This window comes from Neolamprologus brichardi, chromosome 12, assembly GCF_056152115.1.
Source record: "Neolamprologus brichardi isolate AB-2024 chromosome 12, ASM5615211v1, whole genome shotgun sequence".
In the NCBI taxonomy this organism is placed as follows: Eukaryota; Metazoa; Chordata; class Actinopteri; order Cichliformes; family Cichlidae; genus Neolamprologus; species Neolamprologus brichardi.
In genome coordinates this window covers 29,291,145-29,313,810 of record NC_142115.1, presented here as the reverse complement: position 1 = coordinate 29,313,810, position 22,666 = coordinate 29,291,145, and the positions used below count along the sequence as shown (strand labels likewise).

The 22,666-nt window shown below is 38.2% G+C and overlaps 1 protein-coding gene across 1 annotated transcript in view; it reads right to left on the bottom strand.

Moving 5' to 3' along the window:
- si:dkey-215k6.1 (transmembrane protein 132C) overlaps positions 1–22,666 on the bottom strand; it is a 257,482-nt gene that overhangs the window by 51,893 nt on the left and 182,923 nt on the right. The window contains exon 5 of the mRNA XM_006790028.3: positions 14,896–15,091. Within this exon, the coding sequence (XP_006790091.1) occupies positions 14,896–15,091 (196 nt within the window). The remainder of the gene's footprint in view (positions 1–14,895; positions 15,092–22,666) is intronic.

Genomic DNA, 22,666 nt, shown 5'->3' with positions numbered 1-22,666 from the left:
TTTTCACACGTGGATAATATTAATATTCTTTACTCACATTTAATTATATACTAAGGATATTTCTACTTTTTTTTATTTTCACACTAATTCGACTAATTCAAATCAGTTACAATATACATATATAGTTTAACACACGCACACACACACACCTATCTATGTATCTATATATCTATATCAGCTTAATTCAAAGAGGCCAGTCCACTTTGCCAAAATGTCATTGCAGCAATTCAAAATCCTAGGAGACTTCTTTCTTGAGTTATTGGATTAACAAGATTTTCAGTAAACCTTGACCTCTAGCCTAGACCTTATGGTTAATGAGATTCAAACACATCCAAGATTTTTAGTAGAAGTTCTGAATGTCTAGATCCTTGCATCACATTGTTCTCCAGTTATTGCATTTCCAAGATTTTCAGAAAACGTGACCACTGAAATTCAAACACATCCCAGATTTTTTAGTAGATGCATCTAACATAAATCATATGTCGTCTGGGTGTCCAAATCACCTCCCAGCTCACCCTTCCAACAGGGTGACAACAATATTCCTCACCCTTTTACAGCTGAAAGCTAAAGCATTTGAAAGGTAAACAAACAGGATGTAATGCTATCATTTCTTTTCTTTAAAACTATGGCTTCCCCCAAGAGGTAATACGGTCTTCCTCATATATCACATTGTTTTTTTAAATTTAAACTCAGTTCCAGAAGTATAGAAGTATATAGCTTTCTTTATAGGTGTAAGAACCACACACATATATGGGGAAAAAAAACAAAAAGACTTTAAACCAATGAAGAATGGTTGACTACAAAGCAGAGCATTAACAACCTGGCAACCAAAGCTGGAACAGCAGGAAGTATATATTGTATTTTGGGAAAACTGATCAGATAATAAGTAACAGGTGGTGAGCAAACTGGCTGGAAAACCAATGAAATCAGGGAGCAAAACAAAATGGGAAGCATGAGTTTGAGTAACTTCCAAAATAAAATAGCATGCAAGTAAACTGACTATATTATACTTCAGCATGAACATAAATCCATAAGTAATTTGGTTAGACTGTGTTAAGGTAATAAAAGACAATAAAACATGTGAAATGAAGAATTGTGTGAAGTAAGATAGTTGATGGGATGAGTGAAAAGAAAAAGCAAAAGCACAGTGCACATGTGTAAGAGGAAATTGGAAGAAGGGGAGAATGTAAGAGAATAGCTCAGAAAAAAGGAAATGTGAAAACAGGAAAAGAAAGATCATGGGGTCTAAATACTGTTGGGAAGGGGGAGGAAAGGTGGGAGGGAGAAAAACAGATGAGGGAGATGACAGCTGGGCGAACTGCCTAGACAAGATAGAGGTTTGGACTGTGTGTGTCTGTGTGTGTGTGTGCGCATCAGGGATAAATGGCTATTATCACTATGACAATGTTAATTACAGCCAGACTATTAGGCCCGAGGAGTGCCGCCACATTTATTTGACGGCAACACAGTTGTGTGTGTGTGTGTGTGTGTGTGTGTGTACATGTGCATGTTCAAGTGTGTGTCTGTGCCACTTTTCTGTACATGTGTATAAGTATGTGTGCGCAACTGTGTGTGCATATGGGTGCAATGGCAAATCAAATCTATTTGTTAGACAGAGTAATTACTCTAGGGCAAGCTCTGGCCAAACGCTGAAATGTTTCTTGTGATCTGTAAGACGTCAGGCTAATCATTAGTAACTGAGCATGAGCCAGATTTCTACTCTTTCATTGGGAGTTATTTTAGGATGTTTAGAATAATACAGCAACAGTGAAACCCCCGATAAAACTGACAGCGCTTGTAGGCTTGAATTAGAGACATATGAAACACAAGATAATACAAAAGAATAACAAGAAGATTACTACTTTGTCTGAAAGATTTAGAAATTATAAAATTTGATTAAATTTAAATCAGAAACATTTCACGAACATGAATTTTGATGCAATTACAACTACCTATGATAGGAAGTCAAGACTGCTGGATAGGATGCTTAACTTGTTTGGGGATTTGATGAAAGACACAGCTAACAGTCATTTTAAAATGAAATGTGACCATGAAATAAATGTGTTTTTTGATGATTTGTTGACTGTGCTGTCACAAGAAGCAGGATTCTACAGCTTTTTCCCCTCATTTTCTTTTCTGAACACCTGTTGTTGTTTTTTTTTTAATCCAATACAACAATTCATTAAGTTCCCAGCCCTTAAGCGAACTAGTTGGCACATCGTTTTTTTTTTATACCCTTTACCTATTTACATCTTAATTTGTGTAGGAGAATAGGTGGATAAAGCATTCTTCAAGGTACTGCTGATCTTTGTGTGACCGATTCAACCACACACTGCATGATGAAACATGTCGAATTGATAACTTCAAGGTAATAAATGCCCAGCTGGTGGGTGGATAATAGCATGAGGCTGTGATTGTATCAAGTAGCTCCCGAGTGGGAATGTGTGTTGAAAGCTGCTGTATAAATGATTATTTAAAAAGTACACAGAAGTTCTGTTCTCCCTAAAAGCGGCTGAAACATGAGAAAACGGGCATTGTGCACAACATGAATATAAGCTATTCATCTCTGTGCCTTAACGTCCCTATTTTATTATTTACAGGACAAATTTGGGTTTATGTAATGGGTCGGGCATTGCTAATCATCAAATCACATTCAGTTAGTGAAGATCAGATCTGAAAAGACAATATTTTGCAAAAAAAAAAAGAAAAGGAAAATATAAGCATCTTAATATATAATTAAAACAATGCTAGACATTTCTAAATACACTATATAATAAACAGTAAAGTATTGACCTTAAACTGCTTGGAAACTAGATTTATAAGCAAATAAATAGTGTCAGGTTATGGATCACAGACCGTAACAACAGTCTGTTAAAAACTGATTGAACTGAAGGTTCATTGGTGATGATCTGTAATATTCTTTTCCTCCATTTAATAAACCAGCCTGTGGCACTTATTTGTTTTTCTCACATATAAAGACACAGAAACACATGCTAATCTTTCAGCTTGATGCTATCACTGTATATGGTGAGATGAATAAAAGCAGCTGTTTATAAACAACAAATGTGCAAGTTTGCGAACTACATGTTCATTGTACAGTGTGATGACCCACTCCACTTTACCTTCCTTTTGGACTGTTTGTGTAGCAGATCTCATCTGCAGACAGCAGATGCACCAAACAACAATGCTTACATCATTTCTTCACCCATTTACGCCACTGATTGTACTGACTGCACACGCTGTGATTAGTTCAAATTTTCTCTTTGCTTCTTTCATTTAAAATAAATAGTCCCTTTTAATTGATATTTGTGTGCATCTCCTCTTTTGTCATGACCCTGCAGCCCGATTTGTGACAATAGGACAAAGTAATCAATTACAGGCACTATTAGCATCAGAGTGTGATGAACACTTATGCATAACAACATATTCCAGTGACCCCCAAAGTGCCACTACAATATAATTGGTTTAGAGAAATGTATTTAGAAACAACGTACATGTAATGTCAACAACGTACATTAAGTAAGATATTTGTTGTTTGGTGCACAGATGTTTATTTCTTTTACTATTTAGACCAAGTTGTATAAAAGATTATCTTTGGGCCAGCCTAAACAAGAACATCAGGTGATAATCTGCTATGACAATTAGATTCAAGGTACTTGGTAACTCATTACTGCATGTTCTCTGTTTTATAATGCCTATCTCTGGTGAATCAAGCTGAATCTTAACCTATTCGCCTCTGTGGCCAGTGTCAGACTGTCTCACCAACCTGACACTAATTGCAGCTACTAATTGGATACTAACAAGCCTATGAGACTATCTGAGAGTCAATCATTCTGTTTCTGGGGCAATTAGCACACACCTAAACTACTTTCTTCATGTCCCACTGCAAGCATGGTAAGCAAAGGTTGAATCTATGGGCAAACACTTACAAAAACGCTTACTCCAACGTGAGTTCACCTATGCGGAGGACTCAAGTGGTAATGGGGCGAATAGTCTTCTTGGGGATAGTGTTTATATTTGCCAGTGGTAATTATGCACACAGGTAATTAGACCAGGTAATTAGATGGAGACACTGGTGTTTGTGTTTATGTCTTTAACTGTGAAGGATAATATAATTAAATCAACCGAAAGATTGCCAGTTTCTTCCTTTTCACAGTTGACTATCATTAAGAATTTTTAAAGCCCTATATAGGTCTCTATGTACTGTACAGTTTATTTTTTCAGAAAGGCCTAATCAATAAAAATAATAGTATTATATCATACAATTATTATATTTCGGTGTGTTTTAATAACATAAAACATAATACTCCTTAAATTTGAAGTTTAAGTTTTTGTGATCTTGAGATTTAAAGCTCTACAACTCTGGCTCTTAGGATAGGTTGTTATGGAGGAGCGCATCAGCTTAATGTCTGAGATACAAAATATAAATGTAAAAAGCAGCTGACATTTTCGTTTCCTCTTCACAAATTAATGAAATGAAAATGCAGAGAGAGAGATGAAGAGGAAAAGAGAGAGGTACAGAAATAGATGGTTGGAGCCAGGGATGGAGACAGAGAGAGTGGAAGCAGGAAAGAAGAGGGGGATAAGGAATGAAAGAAATTAAATGGAGGGAGGGGACTGTAAAATAAAAGAGTGATTTTGAGGAGTCAGAGGAAGAGAGGGAGAGATGAAGAGATAGAGCAGGAGGGAGGAGGGATGAAGACATTTGGTAGATATGAAAGCTAACAGCCCATTCAACCTCTCTCGCTCTCTCTCACTCACACACACACACACACACACACCACTCTTGCAAAGATCCCAGAGAGAATTGTACTTTCAATTTCCAGACCCCTAATTGCATTAGAACTGCCCTGCTCTCATCTCCTCTCTCTCTATCTTTCTTTCCCTGTGCCTCTCACTCATTCTTCTCTTCCTCTTGTACTGCCCATAACTTCCAAGGGACTCTTACATGGTGCTCTGCACCTCCGCTGGGCCCTCTTCTTTTTCTCCATCTTTTCCCCGCCACAACACTCTCACTTTCACTCCTTCTGGTGCCCGCTTTTGCCATTAGTGTGTGTAATTTCCTCTCATGCTACATCCTTCTTTGCTCCTTTCCTTCTCTCTCTTTGTCCACTTCTTTTTTGTTTCTTTCAATTACTTAAACCCTCAACCATTTTCCCATATTCTCTTTCATGTTTATGTCTGTCACTTTAACCCCCTACCTCACCACTCTCTCACCCTTTTTCCCCCACCCATTTTACAGCTCTCCTCCTACTTTTTCTTCTTCTGTTCCTCTGTCTGTGCAGTCCTACCAATGCATCCATCATTTCCATCCATTGTGCTTAAACCTAACTAGGCTAATTCCACATAACTACTCCATTGCAATGATATTTCTTATGTAGCTCATTTTTTATTGTTTTCTCTCCTGCAAAGTTGTTTCATTCCCAATTTATTATAACTTTGACAATTGGCTAGGCACATGAGGAAAAGTATACATTTCCTCATGTATACTTGAGCACAGCGTCCCATCCCATATTGCTCTGGTATAGCTGGTTTAGTGGCCCATTAGGATAATGTGGTTGGGCTGAGCAACTCACGGGTGGTATTATACGTAACTGAGCATGAAGGAGGTTGTTCTTCAGCTTTTGATTTGGTTCATAAAAAACAGAAAGCAGAAGTCAAATCATCACATCTTGTTAGAAACTGAAAGCTTTATGTCTACTCCAATTTTTCTCCCTGCTCTAGCAGGAGTAGGCTCATTATTATATCACAACCCTTGTGAATTTCAGTGGATTTCATCCAGGTGTTCATTCCATCCACAGATTACACTGGATGATGCTACTTTTTCCTCTCTCTTAAGATTATGTGTGACATACATCATAGGGAAGGAAAAATACAAAAGTGTTACGGGGATACTTGATGAAACTATAGTGAAATTATTCTTTTGCTTTCCTTGCTTCTTCTTTTGAACTTGAATGACTCCTGTTTGGCCCAGCAGCTTACTTTGAACTAGTGAGCCCTTTCATGTTCTTAACCAGAACAAAAAGGACACGACTGAGTATTCATGTGAAATGAAATGCTGCATGTACAAACAACGGCTTACATACTCATTAGGGTTGAAGATGTCGTAATTCATCAAAAGAATTAAAGTCTGTGTATGGGCACACAAACCTCGTCCAAAAATGCTAGTATGACTATCACCAGTGACCTTTTTTGTAAGTCTGTGAAAAGATCATTCTTAGGATCATAAAGAATTTTCTGCAACATAACTGCAAAAACATTCAATGCGTGGAAAGGGTTTCTCTTGTAGCTGCATTATATCAAGTGAATGTCTTGCGAACTAAAAAATTTAAAGAAGAGCAAATGCTTCTTCTTCTTAATACATACTGCCTGGAGCAAAAGTGTCTGCACGAAGCTTGTTTCATTGACATTGCATGCATCTACTTTCTTTTTCTTTTTACATTTTGTAAGAAAGTAATGGTGGGCCCTCCTCAAGCCTTATAGTTTTTGTCATTTCTTAACTTGCTTATTTTTCTCTCTTTAAACACACCAAAACCGCCCACACACATATGTCCATACCGTCCCCCCAACCTCCCTCTTCCTGCTTTTCTTGTTGACTGATTGGACTGAACCACAGCCGCTCGGTATGGAAATGAACCTGCAGCCCAGGACACGCAAGTTCTCAGTGACCCAAATACATACACATTCACACATGCACATAAAATGTGTCATATGTGTTGATTAATTGGGAGTTTGAAGGCTGCTAACAAGCAAATACTGTGACTGAAGACAAGTTTGTGAGGGTGTGTTGGGGTTTGGCGATGAAGATTTGCTAGATTTTCTGCACCCTTGAGAGACAGCAGCACAAGAGATTAAGAACATGAATATGTGTGTTAATTAGTTAAAATATCTATTTTCAAATCCTATTAAATTATTTTATGAAAATGAGGGAATCTATCTGTCCTTATCTCTTAAATTAGCTTTATTTTATTTAAATTATCCATTAGTAGAGTTTTCTTAAAAAAAATGTATCTCAACTCCACGAACCAAAGAGATGTCAAAAGACTTTAGAGATTAGATTGTACACCTGTACAATGCTGGAATGGGTTACAACACTGTCAGCAAGAAGCTTGGTAAGAACTGTTGATGTGGTTATTTGGAAATCGAAGAATTATAAAATGACCAACAGTTGCCGATGGCCTGGAGCTCCATGCATAATCTCGTCTCATGATGTGTGAAGATGAACATGACAAAGGTGGTGGGTCAACCCGAAACTACTAGAGGAGCTTGTAAATGATCTGAAGGCAGGTTAGCCACAGTCACCAAGCACACAATTGGTAACACACTCACCAACTCATGTGCTTTCTTGAACAGTCCCCCTGTTCAAGAAAGCACATGTACAGGCCTGTCTTATGTTTGCCAGTGAGGACCTAAATAATTCAGAGAAGGCTTGGGAGAAAGTGCAGTGGTAAGATGAAACCAAAATTGAGCTGTTTGGCATTAACTCAACCCATCGTGTTTAGAGGAAAAGAAATCCTGAGTATGACCCAAAGAACACCATCCGCACAGTCAAGTGGAGCTGGACACATTATCCTTTGGGGATTTTTTTTTTTTTTTTTTTGCTAAGGGTACAGTACAACTTCACCGTGATATAAAATCTTGGATAAGAACCTCATTCCCTAAGCACTACATTGAAGATGGGTCGTCCACCATGCAATGGTCCAAAACATACCGCCAAGACAACAAAGGAATGGCTAAAGAAGAAGCACATTAAGGTAATGGAATGGCCATGTCAATTTCCAGACCTCAATCCTATAGACAATCTGTAGAGGGAGCCGAAGCTTCAAGTTACTAAGTAGCAGCCGTGAAACCTAATGAATTTCAAGAGTTTCTGTAAAGAGAAATGGACCAAAATCCCTCCCGAGATGTGTGCAAAACTATGAGAAAATACCTCACTGCTGTGTTTATCAACAACGTTTTCTTCACCAAGTATTAAGTCATATTTTAGGGGATCAAATACTTGTTTCACACAGTGACATGCAAATCAACGTATACATTTTATGTAAAGTGCATGTAATATGTTTCTCCTGGATTTTCGGTCGATTTTCTGTATGTCTCCATTAAAACAAAACTAATATAAAATCAGGGACTGTTCAGTAGAACTATAGAAGGGATCAAATCTTAATTTGTCTCTACTCGATTGATTTTACTGTGTGTTGATATTAGTATAAACAGACAAAAAGCTATATATAATGTGTAGAGGACTGGAATTGGGAAATAGGCATGAAAAGGCAGCTGTTAATAAACACATACACCATGAAAATAGTAAAACTGAGTTTGAAAACAATGTGGTGGTGGTGTGTGCGAGATTTCATCAAAAGATTATTGACTTTTCAGTGTCTTCTTCCCACTTACTAACTTCCTCTTACAGGGAACCAATAAGAGGAGGCAAATTAAGAAGCCACTTAGCATAACTGCTCTGCTAAGAGGTCTGCACATGCACACATACACACATGAGCGCATCTTTAAGCAACAAAGATAAACAAGTGTTCTAATTAAGAATTAATTACATAGCAAAGCCTCAGAGAGAGGTGAAACTCAGTGGAGAAATAGAAAGAGGATAGCAATGAAGACCAGATAGGGGGACACACACAGAAACAGAAGGAAGGGTGGGAATAATGAAAAAATGAGGTGAGATGGAGGAGAAAAAAGAGGGGAAAAGAGGGGTGGATGAAATATAAACTACTTAATCCCAAAAGAAGACAATGGGAACAAAAAACATTTATTCACTAGCCTTTTCTTCACATAATAAAGAAATAAATGTATGCACAAAGCATCAGATACAAAAGCATTATTGCGAATGCATGTGCAGATTTCTTTTCCTCTGAAACCACTCTGCTGAAGTGTGTAATGACACCTGCGGAGAGCATAAAACAACATTATTATGGTTCAATTATTTTTAGCTTATAGAATAACTCTATAGGAAGGTATAGTAGGCCCACTCTGACATTCCTTTTCATTTTGTTTTCTCCTAAGTAACGCAATAGGGTTATTTGTCCCTATTTTTCTCTTTACTTCTATATTTTTACAGTAGTTCATCCAAAAAACATACAATGCAATGCAGTCATTGCTAATGAAACTTGGCCATTTCAAACAAAGACATTCATGTTATGACAGTTCATCCTGTTAATGACATTTTTGTTTTAGTGACATGGTTTTAAGAGAAATACTGAAAACTATTGGATATCATCATATTTGGTTTTGGTATTGGCGCACTTCTTAAAATGAATTAAAATCACTATGAGTATCCTCTAAGGTTTTTACTAGTGGCACCATCAGTTCAGCGGTTATATGTCTGTACTTTTTGACCAGTCACTTGGAAGATAAATGGCATCCCATCATTCTCAGCTACACCCTGTTTGTAATTTGCACTGTTTGTACACAATATGGGCAAAATGTTTTGCTCACACTTCTTAATCTAATTGAGGTGTCACCAGTTACAGATTGGAGTCGTTGAATGCTGTGAAGTCCATAATGCGTAAAAGTTCACAATGCTCTGGTAACTCAATAACTGCAGAGCCCCAAACCTCCTCTGGTATTAACATCAGCATAACAACTGTCCAGCGGGAGCATCACGGCGTGGGTTTCCATGCAATGCACCTCATGCTATAATGTGTATATAGTTCAGTACTTTTTCCCATATGGTGGATGATCACAATGTTTTATCCGTATACACTATATGGACAAAAGTACTGAATGTCTGTATAATATATAGACAGTATATGGACTATAATAAACATGCTACACCTTATACATTGTATGTTAGAATTTGAACAATTCTTCTCCGTTTCAAATCTCTCCCGTGATTTTATATCCTTTCTTCACCTTCACCAGGACATTTTGGTTGGAATAATAACAATGTGCAGTCAAACTTTGCAGCTATTTCAGATATGTTTTCTCTGAGATCTTCAAAAAAACAAGTGCAGAAACTAAGACTTATGTTGACTTACACTTCAAAAAGCTTCAAAAAGGTATTTAAGACTTATTTCATTTGGACATTTTATAACTGAAGTCTTCAGTGCCATGTTTCATAGCGATCAGGTTATGCATCCAATACACTGTAGATAAAACAGCAGATACAACTCCTTTCTTACAACCCATGTCATGACATACAGACATCGTGTATGGTTGTATGGTGAATATCGTCTGAAATTCATATAGTGGGACAAAACATATGGTTTTAATGCAAACAGCACAATTGCCGAAGTTACTTACATGAGGCAATAGGCGGTGAATTGACTGTCTTAAAATGTGAACGCAGTGTGTGTTACTACATCCTAATCTAAGCTTTAACGGGTTTATTGCCCATATTCTTCAGAAAAATTTTCACCGTCAGATTTGAGAGGACTGTCTGGGACAAATAAAGGGCACCATTGGCCGTCACTGTGGGTCCATTCAAGTATGACAACCCACTTTTCAAAATAGGAAATTCGCATATTCACTATTCAGATTTTTCAGGGTTCTTTGCAGTTCTTTTCCTCCACCCCGCTGTTCTCCTTAGGCAATAAATTCAAAGTCCTCTTTGCTCCTATTCAGCAAATGCTCTGTGAATTTTATGATGGACGGTTTGTTTGAGAAGTAAGTGACAGAAATTGGATTTGTTCCCGTTTTTTGGCATTGGGTTACAAGGTATTGTAAATTGCTTAGTTAATATTAATCTGTGTTTTGTTCTTGATCTAACCGTTGGCAGAAATCAATGCCAATCTTTTGCTAGACAAATGCTAACTGTCTTAAATTGAATCCCAATTTTTGGTGCTAATTTCTGCCACTCTATTTCTATATAGCTCTCTTTTGTCACTCTTCTTTCCCTAACAACTGTTTCTGCCCCAGTCACCTCTCCTCTGTAAAAGATGAAACCAATTTTTCCACCCCTACAGGAGATAAATTACTCCTAATAATCCATCGTTTCCTGAAGAGGACCTCTTTCTTTCCAGCTCAGGCAACAGACCAGAACCGTAATGGATATATGGAATTAGGAGGAAAATGTCGGAGAGGGCTTTGGTAATGACAGCCAGGGCTCTGTTTTTCATTGCTGCCTTGTAAAATAGAATACACTGCACTATCACATCAGACCTGTTGATAAGCTGACTTTTGATTTGGAGGCTGGTAGAAGATGGATAAAGTGGAGTTAAATCAACCAAACAGATGGCTAGGAAATTATGCTTTAAGGTCAGTCTAGAGTGCTTGTGATGAAAGGTTACGTCATATTTAGCTTTTAGGCTGTTTAAACAGCTGTGAGAAGGATTTCATGTTTCCCAGATGTGGAATTGTATAGAAAAAGGATAGATGATAGTGTGAAAGCATTTTCATCCAGCTCTTTTTGAAGATTCCCTAGCAGCTCATAATTTTATTCTTTTATCATTCCTTCTCTCCAAGAAAACCCAGAAAAGTTGGAGCTTTCATCTTGGTAATCTATCACAAAGACCCCTCTCAGTGAAAGTCACCTTAAATAACCAACCAGCAATCAAGACCTGGTCAGGAGTTCTGGTAAACAAATTTGGAGGCCCAAATGGCTCGTAATAGCAGCCATTTTGATGCTTTTACCTAAGGAGAGGGGCGAAAGAGAGCTAGAGGGAGGGAAAGAAAAAATGTCTGTGTCCATGTGTGGATACAAATACATTTCTTTGTGTGGGTAACTAGTAGTTAGGAGTGACAGAGACAACAGATGTACTTTTTTATCCATGTAATGCTGGAGGCAATTAGAAAACTGCTTCAGTTACATATAATCATTCTTAGTCATGTTGATAACTTCTAATCACAACAACAGGTTGTTGTGTCTGAAATCAAAACAGGCCGTATACTTGACCATCTCCAATTTGCGTAATATTTTTATGTTTAAAAGTTATCAAATTTTAGTTTCATGTATCAAAACAAAGATATATATTGTTCAAAAATGGTCAGTCCACTTTTTTGCACATTGAAATCTGAGGCAGTTTTTAAACATGAATATGTCAAAGAGCTAAATGCTGGAATTTAACAACCATTTTAATACACACTATCTTGCCAAAAGTACTCACTCACCCTCCAACTCATAGAAATTCAGACGTTCCAATCAAGTCCACGACCACAGATGTATAAACGCACCAAAAACCTTGGCATGCAGACTGGTAGTACAAACATTTGTAAAAGAATGGGTTGTTTTCAGGAGCTCAATGTTCGGAGCTAATTTGGCTAATTTGAGATTAAATGACCCTAACTAAACACCAGACAATTGTGTGGTTCCGTTTTATAACCTTCCAAGGATTTTTTTAATATAGCTGCTAAATTTTAGCCCAGAATTCTCTAATAATTTTAGTCATTTAAAGCATTTATTTATCAGAATTAAAAAAAAAAAGTTACATTTTTTGCTGCAGTATACAGTATAGTTTTTATATTCACAATAATAATAATGATAGGATCACCATAAAAAATATGGCTATAAATACAAGTCATGTTTTTTAAAATGAACTGAACCAAACATTTGTACACCCATGTCAGTCATTATGCCATCATTATGTTGCGTAGCAACAACCCAGCAATCACTAAAATGACCAACTTTTGCAGTTATACACCAATAGCACCTTATAAAGGCATAAAATAATTTTGCTTTTCATTCCCACAACACCTAATTTATGTTCACAAAAGCTGAATTATATATGAATTATATACATGAATGAATTATGAATTATATATATTTATTATGATACAATTGGGGGCAAAAAAAACCCAACCCAAAAAGGAAGCCTCGTATTATGCACAGTAACTTGTAGAAATATTGACAGGTGTACTCATTCTCTCTTTTTGTAATAAAACATGTAGTAATGTCATTTATGTTTAATGTAAATTTAATATAAGTAATACCCATCACTCTAATAATAACAGTGATAAAAAAATCTTCGGTTATGTTATAAAGTGTAGCGTGTCAGAAGCTGTAGCTCATCCTGACGTTCCATTCACACTGAGCAAAGCAAAATCCCAACAGCCCTGCTATTCAAAATGATGGTTTCAAGCTTGCTTTTTGCAGTGTGTGAAAAAGACAGGGGGTGCAGAGACCTGAACAAAATTGGGTTTTGTCACTAGGGCTTTGCTGTTTGAAGGAGGGCTATCAGGGCAGATTAGCTCTACCTCAGTGGTAATGGAAGTAGGAGCATTTTGAAAAGCATTCCCCGCCTCGCTTTTTAGCCTAAGGGTTCTTGGTTGCTTTAGCCAGAGCTGTTTGGGCTTTCCAGTGTATGTTGTAATAGGGATATTTTGTCTTAATAGAAATGTTGCAGGCAGACAGTTTTAAATTTAACTTTATGATTTTTTTTCCCTTTCTCTCTCTGTCTGCACCAAATCTACAGTACTAAAGAGTAAATGATCATTTTACTCATTTATGGTGAAATTTGTTTTACTTCACCAAATAGATATGTAAGTTTTATACACTGTAACTATTTTTGTTCATTTCCTTGTACTTATAAATCTCAAAGAACTCAACGAAGACTCAAATAAATAATGCAAGCAACAAAAAAAAAACAAAGCTTAAAAAATTATAATTAAATGTAAATGAAACATATCATATTATTTAACAGAATTTGAATTAGTGCTGGACCCACACTGGCTCTTGCATAGCAGCTGGGACAGGCTTCATGGCCCGCGACCCTGATTTGGATAAGCAAAATAAAATGGATGGATGCATGAATTAGTGCTGGCCCTGAGATTAACTGGCGACCTCTCCAGGCAATACCCTGCATCGCACCCTATGCAAGCTGGGATAGGCTTGCATATCAAAAGATATGCAAATAAGCAAAAGAAGATGGATGAATGGAACAGTGCTTGGCCATTTTTGACTGGACCCCATAAAAGGTTTAATTAAGGGTTTAATTAAAGTATTTGTGTAACATTTGCTATGATCTTTCACATTTGCTGCCTAGTATGGCCTGCTGCCCACTACAGCTAATTTACAGTGCCAATATGCTATTAGCATTAGATTATTTCCTCTCATTTTCCAAGTGCATAATAAATAACTAAATGCCTATTTTTAATCCTTTGGTTTTGTTCTGAAGACTTGTTGGTAATGTCAGTGCTTTTTAAAGTCTAGGAACATGGAGGGTTTTCCCCTCAACTCCAAATGGTCATGGCAGAGGACCACCAGTCCAATAAACACCAATAAAGGCATCAGGCAGATGCCTGTCCCTCCCTAACGCTGGTTCTGCCAGATATTTTTTCCTGTTAAAGGGGTGTTTTTCCTTCCCACTGTCGCCATGTGCTTGCTCATAGAGGACTGTTACATTTTTTTCTTTAGAGTTTCCTCTGTATTATTGTAGGGTCTTCACCTTAGAATAGAAAGTGCCTTGAGGTGAATGTTGTTGTGATTTGGCATTATATAAACAAAACTGAACTGAACTCAATTTACATATGTATAAAGGGCAGTCTTTGTATTTGATTATTACAAGGAAGGACACCTACAGGATACAATAGAGAAGTGAAAGTAAGGGCATCTGTGAATTTCAGGCAATGACTGTTATTACAAGGTCTGTGTGAGTGACTCTATGTCAGCCTGTCAATCTGCATGACTGCTTGTGAGGCTGCTTATTATTTTGAAACCTGTGAGGAAAAAAACCTGCTGTGTGTCTGTCTAAGAAGGTGTGTGAGAGAGAGAGAGACCGGGAGGCTTGTAGCAACAGGAGGGGGTAAACAAGTTGACCTTTCCAGCTTTGATCACCCTGGAGGAAGGAGGTGGCTGGGGGTGTCGGCAAGAAGGTTAGAAGGAGGAGGGAAATGGAGGGAAAAATTAAGTCTATTCCAGCAAATGTAACAAGTGTGTGCTGCTGGGCATGTCAATATGTATGCTCATAGATATCTATATCTGTACTCATCTATCAAATCATCCCTTACCTCAGCCAGTGGTACGATGCCCTGTATGTCGGCACTGCTGATATAGAGGTGTGAAACTTTCTCTGTTTGCCTGGAAGTTGTCTGTGTGCCAGCTGGGTATTCAACGCTCCAGTGTAGAGTCTGGGTTGGCACCAGGTTAATCACGTTATCCACCTCAAAGTCGAGCTGCATCACCTCATAGGAAGGACTTTCTAATCTGCAAAGACAAACAGTGGTTAGAGATGTTAGAGATTTTAGAAATATTTGCTGTCTTTATAGGATGCTCTATGGATTTAGACATCACTAACATACTAACACAAAGGCAGTGGAGAACAATAATACGTAGATTACAGTTATTATATTTATATGGTAGAATAATTTATTTGTTCTTTAAAATATTCAGAATGGGTACCCTTGAGCCAGTCACAATTCCTGACACTGACCAACAGTGTTGGGAAGGTTACTTTTAAAATGTATTCCATTACAGATTACAGAATACATGCCCCAAAATGTATTCTGTAACGTATTCCGTTACGTTACTCGATGAGAGTAACGTATTCTGAATACTTTGGATTACTTAATATATGCTGTTTACAACTACGTGAATGTATTATTGCTGTGATCTATTACTGTTACTGAAGGTCCGCGGCTCCGAACCGTAGTAAAGGGACCTCTAATACGGTGGGTTCTGTGTCGGGCTCGTAGCCGAAAACTAGCTTTACTTTGTTGTCTGGGTCAACTTTGTTAGCGAGAGACAGAGAGAGGCGTTGAAAGGCTGCTCCAACGGAACTTATTGTTTCGGTGGAAAACACGAATACAGCGTACAGTCGAGTCTTAATAGCTTACTTACAACTGAGCTCGTCAGGCACTCTTCTTGGCTGCAGTGGTTATTATTATATTTACATGCTTCCAGCTCCCGTTTTTGCTCGATGACAGCTCGTACTTTTCCTTTTTCTCCCTCCCTCGCTCAAGGACACATAACGGTATGGCAGTCCATTCTCCCTGCAGCACGGACTACACTGCCTATGATGCTACATTCTTTAGAGATATGCCTGTAGCATTCTGCCTATTAGCTTAGCACAACAACAACAAAAAGGCCTCTCTCACCCAGGAAACACGCAGAGAGAGAGCGTCACCCTGTAACCATGGCAACCGTAACGCTGCCGCCTGGAATAACATAACATAGCTGTCAAACAAAACCCAAACAGGCCTGACCCGCCACAATATGAAACAGGGAAGTACCGCCGTGTAATCCATTTATTTCAACAAAGTAACTGTATTCTAAATACCACCTTTTTAAACGGTAACTGTAACGGAATACAGTTACTCATATTTTGTATTTTAAATACGTAACGGCGGTACATGTATTCCGTTACTCCCCAACACTGCTGACCAAACACTACTACCACTACTTATGAAAATGATAATGACCAAATGTTTTAAGGAACAAAGAAAAACAGTGTTTAATACAAAGCAATGTCATTATCAGAAACTCCATATCATATCAGAACAGAACCTCATTATGGGGTACACATCTTAGCTAAGGAGGTATTAAGTCTTACAAACTTGATCCTACTGTTTAAAGTAAAACTGCATATTTAATGTACACCCTTTGGATAACTGCCTTGCCGGACAAGCCTTTTCTAATTCCCACATCATCGCTTTATCACAGCTGCTGGTGTGGCTCATTTATGCACAAGGTGTCCTTTGGTTTACGTGCCCCAGAGCTAAGGGAGGGGTCTGTAACCCCTAAATCATTATTTGTCAATCATCACGGTTAAGGCTGTGGAGGCGTGTGTGTTTTAACCTAAAACATGTTGTTGTGCTAAACCTCAACAAGTAGTTTGCAGTGCTTAAACCTAAAAAGTAAGTGAAAAAAGGAACAATTTCGATTGAAAAAAGGTGAAAAATGTAACAAATTTGCAAAAAAAAAAAAGAAGAACGAACTCCTAGTATATGTCACTAAGACGTCTTCAACCTCCTAATACAGATTTGTGGCTCTCTAATAGAGATACCTTGGCTCCTGGTGGCTGACATTGCCATAGATGGCATATCAGTACCAATGCCACAGGGCCCCAACTGCATAATAGTGTGTAGCATTAGGTATCTGAGAATGCTGTATTAAATTGCTCTTTGAGATGAGAACAAACTGATGTAAAAAGTTTACCCGATTAACCTAACCATTAATAAACTTTTGGTATTGCACGCATCAGTAACTGATTCAGTTAAAACTTTCTACCTGGGAAACTACTGCAACTTAAGAAATCTTCTCTTCACATACATCCCGATTCATGTGTCTGTCATTTTGACAACTTGGATTCCTGCAGCACATCATGCCCTCATAACTTTTCAGACTGTCATTACCTGCTTTGCTTCCTTGCCTGTCAGACATCCTGATTCTACCTGCTGCTACTGTGAATTACAGACCATTCTATCATTTGTCACCACACAAATTCTTTGCATCTTCTTCTTCTTGACTTCAGCCGGCTTTGACATAGAGTGTGGTGTCTGAAAGTCAGTGTCAGTAGTGAACACTGTGGCCAGAGTTGGGATAAATGAACGACAAAAGAAAAATCTACAACAAAATTGTCATAAAATGCTGTGTTTTTGCCACTTTAAGATGCCACACACAGAGCAAAAGAAACATATCCTGTATTAAATAGAAAAGCTACCTGTAATATGTGTGTAAATTTCTGCATCGAGATAGAAGTCACAGATACCCACTTTACGGTTCATAGCAAGTAGAACAGAAAAGGTTTCCTGGGTTGCATTTTGGAGATAACATTTGCAATACACCAGAGCCAATGATTTCACAGGATAATAACTGATATTTCATCTACATTTTAGCAACTGAAAACTCTTTGTGTGGCTATGTGTCTAATTCTATTTTAAGGATTCTCTGTTTCTCGTCTTTATTAACACCCAACCTCAGCAAACACACAAACACAAGCACAGATTTACAGTGTTCAGTGGCTAGTGGAACATTACAAAAAAAGAGCAGCTATAAATTTATTTTTGAGCTTATGTTTTAAAGCACCATCTACTACACACACACACACACACACACACACACACACACACATATAGATCCGCATGGGTTAAAGGCCATGACAAAGCCAATTGCTGAGGGCCTGTGATATCTGGCATGTCATTGTGTCTAGGGAGATGGGGCAAGAGATGTGTTACACTGATAGATTAAGGAGAGAAAGCTGATGGGTGTCAGCTCCCCTTGACCTGCTTTTGTTTCATCTATCTCTGCAAATCTGTCCGCCTTACTTTGTCTCTTAACAAGCCTAACACAACATCATAGTACAGCTAAAATGGTTTCTTTCTTAGTACTAAGTCTGTACAGTAAAGTTGCCATATCGTGAACCATATAGTCTAGAAACAGGACAATTTTATTTATTACTCATCCTGCTTTTAACTTATCCTGCATGCAAACCATGTGTAAGCCATTACATGAAATCTGCTTCCAAGAAGCCTGACTTGATGGTCTTGAGCAGTAGTTTTTTAGGCATTCTGAAGGTCTTTCACTGGAGACTGGCTGCTTTTTCACAGATTTTCAGTCCAATGCTATGCCTGACAAGGACTTGAGAGATGCATCTGTCCCTTCACTTAATCTGTCTACTGCTTGCTGAAGCCTCATCAGTAAAGTTCTCAATTAAACCATTAAGACAAACATGGAGAAAAAGCTGAGGTATGCCCAGTTACAGAAGAGCTGAACAGAAAATCAGTGGCAACAGGCCTTATGGAATGTTGAATGAAAATTGATTGATTGTAATTGATTGATTTACCTTTACTCACCTTTTTTGTATATATTAGTATTTATGTAGGAGATCAGAAGAACTGCACAATGGTGAGTTTCTACAGATATCTGTAAAACACGCTCAAAGTTCTGTCATGGTTTGAGGTTGCATCTCAACCAGTGGCGTTGGGGATTTTGTAAAAACTGATGGAATTATGAGAACAGAAAAGTACTGTCAGATTTTAATCCACCATGGGATTTCATCTGGAAAACGTCTGATTGGTAATGGTTTCATTTTTCAGCATGACGATGATCCTAAATATATTACCAATGCATTGAAAGCATACCTGGATAGAAAAAAAACACAAAGTGGAACACTATCCATCATGGATTATAATTCTCAGAGCCTAGACCTCAACATTACTGAAGCGGTGTCAGATCATCTCGGCACAAAATGCAGTGACCATCCAAAGAAGAGCTCCAGATGTTCTTCAAGAAGCCTGGTGTTCATTTGAAATATTGACTTTCAAACTTTCAAACTCTGTTTTAGCCTTAGATCATGTACTACTATAACCCATTGCATGTATTTTCCTTCCGAGAAGCCTGACATTCTTGTAATTGTTTAAAATGGTCTTGAGTATTAGTTCTGCAGGTGTTCTGAAGGTCTTTCAAAGGCTTTTTCTGGAAACTAGCTGTTTTTTCACTGATTTTCAGTCGAAGGCTATACCTGACACAGGATTTAAGAGATGCATCTGGCCCTTCAGTTGATCTGTCTACTGTTCACTGAAGCCTCATCAGAAGCCTATTTATTTTTGCAGAAGTTGTAATAGCTTGCTGGACCTATTTGTCATTTTCCTACCACATATAAAGAAGTGAGGAGTGACTTTTGCACAGTGCTATATGCTTTTCCTCTAAATTGATGCCGGTGTTTTCCACAATCCTTCTATGCATCATCTTCCACTTATACAACTCACCTTTGAGGGAGCCTATCCAAGCTAACATAATGGGAGAGGTGGGGTATACACTAGACAGGTCAACAGTTTGTCGCATGGCTAACGCAGAAACAGACAACCAGTTACACCAACAGTCACTTTACAATCACCAGTTAACTAATTCCACCAACTGCATGTCTTTGGACTATGGGAGGAAGCTGGAGTACTGGAGAAAACCCATGCAGACACAGCAAAAAACAGAAACCCCCCCACAACCTTTTTGCTGTAAGATACCAGTGCTAACCACCATGCCACACTGTCTAAAAATTAATACTAACTGACTAGATTTATGCAACAGACCTTTCTTGGTGTAGCTCACCTCTCACCTTATGAGAACTGATCCCTACAACTCATGGATAGATAGATGTTGATGTGTAAATCGAATACTGTTCCTCCAATATGATATAAATGCAGCATGAGGTAATGATATCAATATCTTTGGACTTGAAACATCCTCTTAACTATCAGGTTCAATTCCATTAGTGTTTTCTGCATATGAAATATTCAGGAGCAATCCTCTGTTTTTCACTTGAATTAAGGTTTTGATGTCTTTGAATTTTTGAATACTGCCATTGCCTACCATCCCCTATGTATGCATGTTCATGTGTATATTCCTCAAAATGACTCATTATTAAACCCCGAAGGACACAGCAGTAGCCCTATTTCATATTTTCCTGGGTGAAACCCAACACACAGCAGTAGTTTAGACATGTACACTCTGAGACACAACGCTCTGTCACTCTTGCTATCTGTTCCTGTCTCTCTCACACTCACAGACACTTGCACACAGGCAGTGCACAAGTAACACACTCCTCTCCCTGTTTCACACACACGCTTACACATACACACATGTACAAAGCACCACCCAAAAATTGTTCAGTGTGTTTGGGTGCAGTGTAATCGCTGGAGCTGAAAAAGCAATGTGTCTGCAGTGACAGGTTCATTCAGGTGTTAGCTCCGTCCCAACCACAAGGCTCCAAAACAATATAACACTGTCCTCTAGTGCATACGCATACGCAGACACTTTCACACATACACACACCAGTACATTGTTCTCCAAGACTCAAAACTAAGCAAACAAAAACCACTGCAGGAGTTCACACTTTCCTGCAGGCAGTACTGACCTTCAGGTGTTATTCCTGTTACTGACACAATGGGTCAAGGTTGTTTGAATGGGTCAAAATATGTCATCTGACCTTCATTTGCAAACTGCCTTACAACCATGGTCACACGCAGGTTACAAACTGCTTGACCTTGGTGAACCTGTACTTCTGTGCAAGACAGAAATTAAAAGACATGTAATTAATTTACACAAGATGAAAAGCCCCACAAATGGGCTCTTGCTCATTTTGCCAGCTTTAGCTCCCATCCTACAGATAGCTTCAGTAGCTGGTTTATAGAGGTAAACTGTGTTGCCAGGCGTATCTGCTCATCTGATTTCACACACATGTGAACTTAAATGGGTTTAATATGATGTCACCCTACCCTAGTGGGGTGGGGTGGTAGTTTCAGTTCTTCTGGTAAGGCCTTCCACAAGGTTTAGGAGTGTGTTTATGGGAATCTTTGACCTTTCTTCCAGAAGTCCATTTGAGAGTTTTGTGGACTGATGCACACTTATATTAGAACAGGAAGCGGGCATCCCAAACTGTTCCCATAAAGTTTGAAAATATCCAAAATGTCTTGGTATGCTTACTTTCACTGGAACCAAAGGGCTGAGCTGAACTCTTTAAAAACAACCCCACGCCTTTATTCCCCCTCCACTAAACTTTACACTTGGCAAAATGCAGTTGAATAGTGCCATTCTCCTGGCAACTGCCAAACTGAGACTTTTCCATTGGATTGCTAGATAGAGAAGCATGATTTTTCATTTCAGAGAATGTCATCTGACACTTTGTGTTGCGCTTGCTAATATAGGCTTGGATGCAGCTACTCGGCCAAGGAAACCCATTCCATGAAGCTGTCTATGCACTGTTCTTGAGCTAATCAGTCAGGTTTCAGAGCCCATCACAGTACAGAAACAGCTTTAGTGAAGGTTATAAATGATCTTCTTATGACCTCTGACAGTGGACTTGTCCTGCTTGACCTTAGTGCAGCGTTCCATACTGTGGACGATATTTTATTTCAGCGATTAGAGAGTCCTCTTCACACAATAAGGCTAATTATGGCGTTCCACAGGGTTCTGTGCTAGGACCAATTCTGTTTACATTATACATGTTTTACCAATATACTATACTTTACATAGTATCATTAGAAGGCATAGCATAAATTTTCACTGCTCTGCAGATGACACCCAACTTTATGTATCCATGCAGCCAGATAACACACACAAATTAGTTAAACTACAGGAATGTTTTAAAGAAATAAGGATGTGGTTGACCTCTAATTTCCTGCTTCTAAATTCAGATAAAACTGAGGTTTTTGATGCTCGGTCTAAAAATCGTAGTTACATGGTATCTAACTAGATGCTTATTCTAGATGGGACTACTCTGACCTCCAGTAGCACTGTGAGGATAATCTTGGATTCATTTTTGACCAGGATATGTCCTTCAATGTGCATATTAAACAAATATGCAGGTTCAAGATTCCCATGATTCACTTAGTGTTTCTTCTTCAATCACCTTTTTCAATAACTATGTGTTTATACACCTCTTTGCATTAAATTATTAGTTATTTTTAATCTCTGGTTCTGGTTCTTGTCTTTGTCCTGTCTTCCTTCCCTCACTCCAACCATTCACGACAGATGGCTGTCACTCCCTGAGCCTGGTTCTACTGGAGGTTTTTGTCAAAAGGGAGTTCTTCCTTCCCAAGTGCTTGCTTATAGGTGGTCATATGATTTTTGGGGTTTTCTCTGTTTTCACTGTATTATGTAAGATCTTTACCTTGCAATATAGTACCTTGAGGCAACTGTTTTTGTGATTTGGCGCTGTATAAATAAAACTGAATTTAATTAAATTGATTTTTGTCATAGCTCACATTTTTTAATCATTACAGTTTTATGACATTTTCAATCAGTTTGTTCCTAATGATGCCACATCATCGCTTTTATTATTATTGC